Here is a 7,085-nt window from a genome sequence, read left to right as displayed (position 1 = left end):
CATACAGAGCCCAGAAAAGTCCAGAGGAGTAGGACAGCCAATCTCAGGGTGCTGCCACATCACAGCTTCACGGGCACCACCCAGCCCTGCACCATCACAGGGGACACCCCGCTGAGGCAGCTTTATGGAAAACGCACCACTCAGTCCATAACCACAGACACACACTGCCCAGACAAGGCAGCCCAGCAGGACCTCAGACCAACATCACCAACAGAAGGTTCTGGAAGCACCACAGCTCTGCAATGAGCCACCTCAACCAGAACCATGGACTGCCACCTTCTGAAACACACTGTCATGACCCAGGACAGCGATCAGCAAACCACAGCCCACCGGCCACTTCTGCCCACCAGCTGTGTCCCTTGGGGTTAAGAGCTGTCTTAACATCTCCTCAAACAGTTGAAGAAAAATCAGAAGAACAGTATTTCAATGACACACGAAAATCATATCAAGTTCAAATGTCAAGCGTCCACAAATAAATGTGACTGGGACACAGCTACGCCTGTCAGTTTCGGCGCATCTGGGGCGATTTCCACATGGCAGTGGCAGTGAAGTAGTCTGTGGGGCCCCAAAGCCTGGAAAGCCCTGTTTGGGTTCCTTCAAGAAGAGTCAACAACCCGTGATCTAGAATCACATGGGCCACAATGGCTGCGTCACCAACATGCAGCTCCTCTGTCTATTCTTAAAAAGGAATGATAAAGGAAATTCAGGTCCAAATCCTGGCGTGTGACTATCCCCTGGGAGAGTTTTCCTCTCTGTCTCATGAGCATTGAGTACGTGCCTCAGAAACTCAGTGCAGACACACCATCAGTCCTGAACCCTGGCGCCTGCAGTTATAACCGCACACTTACAAGTATGTTTCTTATATAAATTCACCAGCAGGGAACAACACCTCCGCCAAGTCAGGCACATGGAGGACTTCACTGCCACCGTCTCTAACGCTGCTCATTATGGACAGGAAGTCTTTAAGCACCAGACACATTCTTTAGGACCTGAATAGCTTGTATCTGTTCTTAAGAGAAATCACTGATGACACGAGTCCCAGTGAGTATCCTCCACCAACAACTCAAGACTAAACCACATGGACGGGGGTGAAACCATCCAGGAGAAATCACAGGCTATTTCTACTCAAAATTAGTGTGGGTAGGGTGAGGACAAGCACACACAGATACCACCGTTAGCATCCAGCGGGAAGACAGGGTCGCACAGTCTGGTCCTTGCCTGCCCTCCCCAGGCCAGGATGCCATTCCTGGCACTCGTGGGCAGGAAGAGCCCGTTCTGCAGGGCTGGCAGGTTTGGGGGAAGTCAGCAGTCTCAACCCCACCAGCAACCACGGTGAATTTCCCTTGAAGTCAACCTCTATAAATTCAAATTCAGAGGGCTTCTCTCTCATGGTGTGTTTTCTGAATTATCTCCAGAAGGGTTCACGGGCCACCAGAACAGGGCAAGAGATGAGCAAATGGTTTCCAAGAAGTTTCAACATGTTCCCAGTTAATCCCACTGCCAAGACTTGTCTCAAAAGGCAAGCATAGTTTAGGAAAAGGATGTTTCAGGGGACTCTATGTGGTAAGTTCATCACTTGTGGCCCAGATGTTGTAAAAAGTTTGATAATTCAGTTCATTAAAAAAGTGAACTGTTGAAATGGAATGATGGTGAAGGGGGCGCACCTCAAGGTCTAGGAGCCAGAATCCTCGGGAGACACAGCTGGCAGCAGGTCTGGGTGCCCCAGGTGGGCAGTTCTCCCCAGCGCTGGGCACTGCAGTGCTCTGGGTGGTTTAGAGACCACTGCCTCATGGGCCTGTGAAGGGATCTTGGGCAAAAGCAGCCCATCAGCAGTATCCTCACATGTAAAAATCAATAGGCCATACCCAGTAAAAAAATACAGAGCTCATTTTAATTGATAAGAATTATTTAAAAAAAAAAAAGTCTCTTTGTTTTAAGCTTGCACCAAAATACAAATATGGAGAGAAGCACCTTAATATAACATAATCCTTGAATTAAAGTCCTGGTTAACTTAATTTAGTAAGAGAACTAATGGGGCTCCCTGGCTGTTTGTGGGAGAATGTAATCAAATCTGACTTGAGAGTAAGCAACAGAAGCAGAGAGCAGTAAACACCATGTGTGCACCCAGAGGCTTTTCCTCTCAGCTGAGTGACCATCGAATTCACCGAGTATGGGAGCTCTGAACATCATCAGCCGCTGTCTGCCCTCCTCGTTCAATACCGTTGCAGGAAACTCACCTGGAAAGTCTGATAACTTTAAAAAAAGGTTCCTTTACACTAAAGTCCATAATGCAAAGGGCTTTTGTGCAGCTTTTGAGTATGAAAAGTCTGAAGGAAGAAACATTTCAAGGTGGAAATGTCCATATTTTTGAGATATCCTGATGGTGTAAAGTGTACAGAGCAGGAAGCAGACCCCTTCTTCTCGGACGGAGCGCCACCCCTCGCCCCCCCAACACTCTCAGAGCATTCCTCCCACATGCTGCATGAGCTCAAGGTGTCTGGGAAAACGCATCAGATTTGAGGAACCCAGAGTAGTGCAGGAAGAGGCTATGAACAAGCCAAGGCAGTTGAGAAACCAGAGAAATAAGAGGAGAGGCAGTTCCAGGAGGTCGGAGAAGGGTGCCTAGCAGGTCAGGAAGCCAGGACAAGGCACGGACATCCCCGCAGCCACCCTGCAAGCATGGACATGTCACATCCACCCCACCAGGCTGGCTTGCTCGGAAAGGACCATATAACTCCTGTAGTAGCATCCTGCCCACAGTCTCATGCCAATCAACTGGCATCACTCAGGTGGCACAGAGTCCAATGTTGTATGCCTTAATAGTACCCTTTGCTTTTTAAACAGGAGTTTTCCGTAAAAAAAAAACAAAAAACACATGAAAATGAAAGGATTACCTCCCAGGGGCCCCCACCTTAGCTTCACCATGTACAACTGTGCATTTAGGAACATCAGTCCTATGCATTCTGAAGCCAGACTCCAGGAGGCTGGATGATTATTTCCCTCCTCTTAGGGTACGTATGAAAACCTAACCACAAACCCCTAAAGAAGCAGGCAATCAGGGTGAAGAGGCAGTCCCCCTGGGCCCCCGAGCGGGTGCTCACCCTGCAGTGAATAACAACCACGTGTTGGGGGTCGCTGTTCAGCCAGGCCTCCTGCGCCTTGCAGATGGTGCACACCTTATCCAGGGGTGGCGCATGCAGCTCCGGCCAGCCCACGTCCAGAATCTACGAGGAAAGAGAGGAGGCTTTCTGCTGTCCATCTCCAAGAAGCCCTATGAAGTCATCTCAAGACCTTTTTTTTTTTTTAATTTAGCAAAATATTTCATTTTATAATATAGAACAACATTCTGTGTTCCTTTTCTAAAACTTAGTGGGAACTGTGGCTCCTTTACTGGAAAGAAAAATATGAAGGATTATATTTTCCCCATGAGACATCTACTCCCCAGTCTTATCTGCTTTTGTGCAGCTGGAATGACAATTCTAGAAAGGGCTTTCAGGAGCCGCTAATGGTGCATGGCTCATGGGGAGAGGCCCAGGCCTGGCAAGATCTGAAACAGGAGTTCTTGGCATGAGCTGCTGCCAAAATTCCTCCCTTCAGACTCAAATCGCAGTTTGGGAAAATGCGGTGAGCCATTCCCCCACACAAGGGGCAGATAACTACGGGGAGGGAGATGCCTATCACACGTGACACTCCTCAAAAGAGAAGACTGTGCCCAGGAGGGAGGGAGGAGGCCTTCAAAGCTTGGTTACAATTCAGGAACAAAGAAAGTCTGTGCCCCAAAACACAAATTTTGAGCCACTTGACACACATTCCCACCTCTAAGCCTGTGGGCCATGCAGGACTGGTATTTTTGCTTTCCTTTCCTTTTTTAAGAAGGGAGGGGAGGCAGAGCTCTGTCTTATTATAAAAGCAATAGAAATTGTGTATTGATGGAAAAATTCAGAAAATTGCTGGAAGCAGGCAAAGGCACACACCCCTTCTGCCATGAAGAGTGATGAGCTATAACATTCTGATGAATCCCTTATTCTTTTTCTACGTAGCTGAAATACTATCATACATAAATTCTATTTAGCATAGGTGAAATACTATCATACATAAATTCTATACTCTGCCCTTGTTAACGAGCAATAAAACAGGCAATTTACCATACTATTTTCTTACCCTAATGGCTGCAAAATACTCCAACATATGAAATACAGTATGTGCATACATATATATCATATATACCACAACTTACACTTATACAGTCTTCAAATTTTTCCCCTAAATCTTTGTTATTAAAAAAAGAATAATGTATGGAAGGGGAGAGTGAGCTGTACAGACAGGGCAGGAAGGAGATCTTTGAGGTAAAAATGTCTGGATTTGATTGTGGTGGTGGTGACATAAATCTACATACAATGAGATGGCAGGGCAACACACACACACACACACACACACCCGCTACATGTGAACCCAGTGGAGGTTGCACGCAGTCTGTGGGTTGTACCAACGTCAACTTCCTGCCATCAATATTTTACTACAAGTTGTGCAAGACAATACTACTGGGGACAGCTGGGTCGGGGTGTGTGGGATCGCCCTGTATTATTTTTGCAGTTTCCTGTGACATTATAACTACTTCAAACTAAAAAACTGTAAGAAAAAAATAAGCCATGGATATGAACAGTTCCTAACAGCCCTCATTAAGTCATATTCCACAGAGACTTGCTACATAACCTTTTTGCACGAGCAGGATAAGCATCACAGACACTTAACAAAACTCAGAATATACAAAGGGCTAAGGTCCTACCTTTGGGTTAAGCTTTGTAAGGTCATATCTCTTTTCCGAGAGGTTTAACACCTACAAAGGGGAAATAAGAAGCTATTAGACTAGTCATTATCCTCAGACCAAAGGGAACAACTACATTCTCAGAGGCTCTTTGCCTTCGATTCGGCAGATTATGAAAAAGACAGAAATGTATAGATATGTAATCGTCATGGAATGAAAAAACAGATGATAAGGACAGTCACCTCTTAGTGGTTCAGATGGAACAGCATCTGCGTGTAATGCAGGAGACCCAGGTTGCATCCCTGGATCGGGAAGATTCCCTGGAAAAGGGAATGGCAATCCACTCCAGTATTCTTGCCTGGAGAATCCCATGGAGGAGCCTCATGGGCTACAATCCATGGGGTCTTACAGAGTCAGACATGACTGATCAACTAACACTTTTGAGGAGAGCATACACATCCTTTGGAACTGGCCTTGGTTCCTCGAGGGAACAAGGTACGGGGTGGAGGGCCCTGGGCCTGCAGGGGGCCTGGTCTCAGGAAGCCCCAGCCAGCCCAGAGCCCCAGGCCACGCTCCCAGAGAAGCAGAGCTGTTTGTGGAACCTGATCACACCTCAAGCAAAGGAAAAACTAAGGACAGCATTGGGGCAGGAGGGGCTCCACACACCTCTCTCTTCAGAGATGGACGCTATAGAGACCTGAGAGGAAAGGTGCTCCAGGGATGAGGTCCACAGCTCCTCTACCCCAGAACAAGCTACACCCTGGACCATGGGCTCCATTAAAACCTGCCTCAGAGAGCCAACGTCTGTGACCTGACCAGGCAGCTGTGTGTACGTGTTGGGGAGCGGGGGGTGATAGGCCTCCACATGCCCTTGTCAGAGCACACAGTTCAGATGTACAGTGGCGAAGAAGTGCGTCTAGCCCAGGGCTCTCAACTCAGGCTCCATGGAAGACAAACATACCCTTCCTCCCAATTTTCAAAAAGGTCCTTATCCTCGAATGAGGTGAGGACCCATAGCCTCACCATTTTGCAAGGTGGACTCAGGCTCTGACAAGGCACCACCACTGTGAGGGGAAGTGCCCCAGCCCCCAGCCCCCTGACCCCAGGCCTCAGGTCCCAGGCCTTCACCCTCAGTGAGCAGCAAGCAAGGGGAGAAGGGAGGAGGCATCCCACCCTGAGTGTCAGGAGGAAGAGACCATTCCTGCAGCTGTGATCAAGGACGGGGTGGGACGATCTCATGGGCTGGACCCCACCTTCCCTGCCTGTCACCAGGCCATGCTGAGGACAGTGGGAAAGCCACAGGCTGGGCAGGGGCTGCTGGAAGCCACTGGGTGGTCACCTCCCTCTCTCTGCCTCCAGGGCCACACGCCCAGCCGTTTAGACATCTGAGGAGACCGATAAGGATGACAATAACTGCCTTGTCAGTTTAGGGTAAAGATTAGCTGCCTTATGGAGATAAAGAGGCCTTCTAGCAGCAGGTCTGGAGAAGGGCGAGGAGCTGTCATCTAACTCAAGTAGTAGAAGATGGAGCCACAGAGCCACCTGCCGGACCGGGGCCTCAGGAACAAGAAAGGGTAGGTGGAGAAAGAGGACGTTCAGGAAGACTGGTCCTCCTCATCCTCCTCAAATGGCCGGTTAGCTCAGTTGATTAGAGTGTGGTGCTAATAACGCCAGGGTCACGGGTTCGATCCCTGTGCAGGCCAGAAACTTACAGTGGACTTCCCTGGTAGCTCAGCTGGTAAAGAATCCGCCTGCAATGCGGGAGACCCCGGTTTGATTCTTGGGTTGGGAAGAGCCCCTGGAAGAGGGCATGGCAACCCATTCCAGTATTCTTGCCTAGAGAATGCCCATGGGCAGAAGAACCTGGTGGCTACAGTCCATGGGGTCACAAAGAGTCAGACACGACTGAGTGACTAAGCACCGCACAGCACCTTCCTCAGATGTGTGCTCTGTTCAACAGCCTCATGTGTGTTTGAAAGGAACTGGGGTGGAAGATAGTTCTGGATGCCCACCCTCCAGTCCTGGATTCACTTCAGAGGCAGGGGTGCTAACCCCAGCAGCAGGGAAGGAAGCTGACACCCCTCGGGGTGCACATGGGCCACGAGCTGGGGGGGCTGCATGTTCACAAGGAGCCCAGACGCCCCACTGCACAGCGGGCTATGTGGCAGGACAGCCTCCCTGTGGCGGGCCCCCTCCGCGCACCACTGCCCGTCAAGCCAACTGCAGAGGAACCAGCCTGTACTCCCACCCGTAGGCTCCTCAGTCCCCACACATGGGGACCCTCGCTCATCAAGTTTCAGCAAACTCAGCGCCCCCCAGT

The 7,085-nt window shown here is 49.5% G+C and overlaps 1 protein-coding gene and 1 non-coding gene across 11 annotated transcripts in view; one reads left to right on the top strand and one right to left on the bottom strand.

The window, feature by feature from the left end:
- Positions 1–7,085, bottom strand: part of TNS3 (tensin 3) — a 223,522-nt gene that overhangs the window by 112,620 nt on the left and 103,817 nt on the right. For all 10 annotated transcript variants that reach the window (XM_010829019.1, XM_010829021.1, XM_010829015.1 and 7 more), the window contains 2 exons: positions 4,787–4,837; positions 3,102–3,224 (listed from right to left, as the gene is read on the bottom strand). In XM_010829019.1, coding sequence (XP_010827321.1) covers positions 3,102–3,224; positions 4,787–4,837 — 174 coding nt within the window. The remainder of the gene's footprint in view (positions 1–3,101; positions 3,225–4,786; positions 4,838–7,085) is intronic.
- Positions 6,395–6,468, top strand: TRNAI-AAU. The gene has a single exon. It is a non-coding gene; the product is annotated as a tRNA-Ile (tRNA).

Source organism: Bison bison, unplaced genomic scaffold, assembly GCF_000754665.1.
Source record: "Bison bison bison isolate TAMUID 2011002044 unplaced genomic scaffold, Bison_UMD1.0 scf7180017864499, whole genome shotgun sequence".
NCBI classification, from domain to species: Eukaryota; Metazoa; Chordata; class Mammalia; order Artiodactyla; family Bovidae; genus Bison; species Bison bison.
Note: the sequence above shows the minus strand (reverse complement) of the source record. Positions and strands in the feature narration are given on the sequence as shown.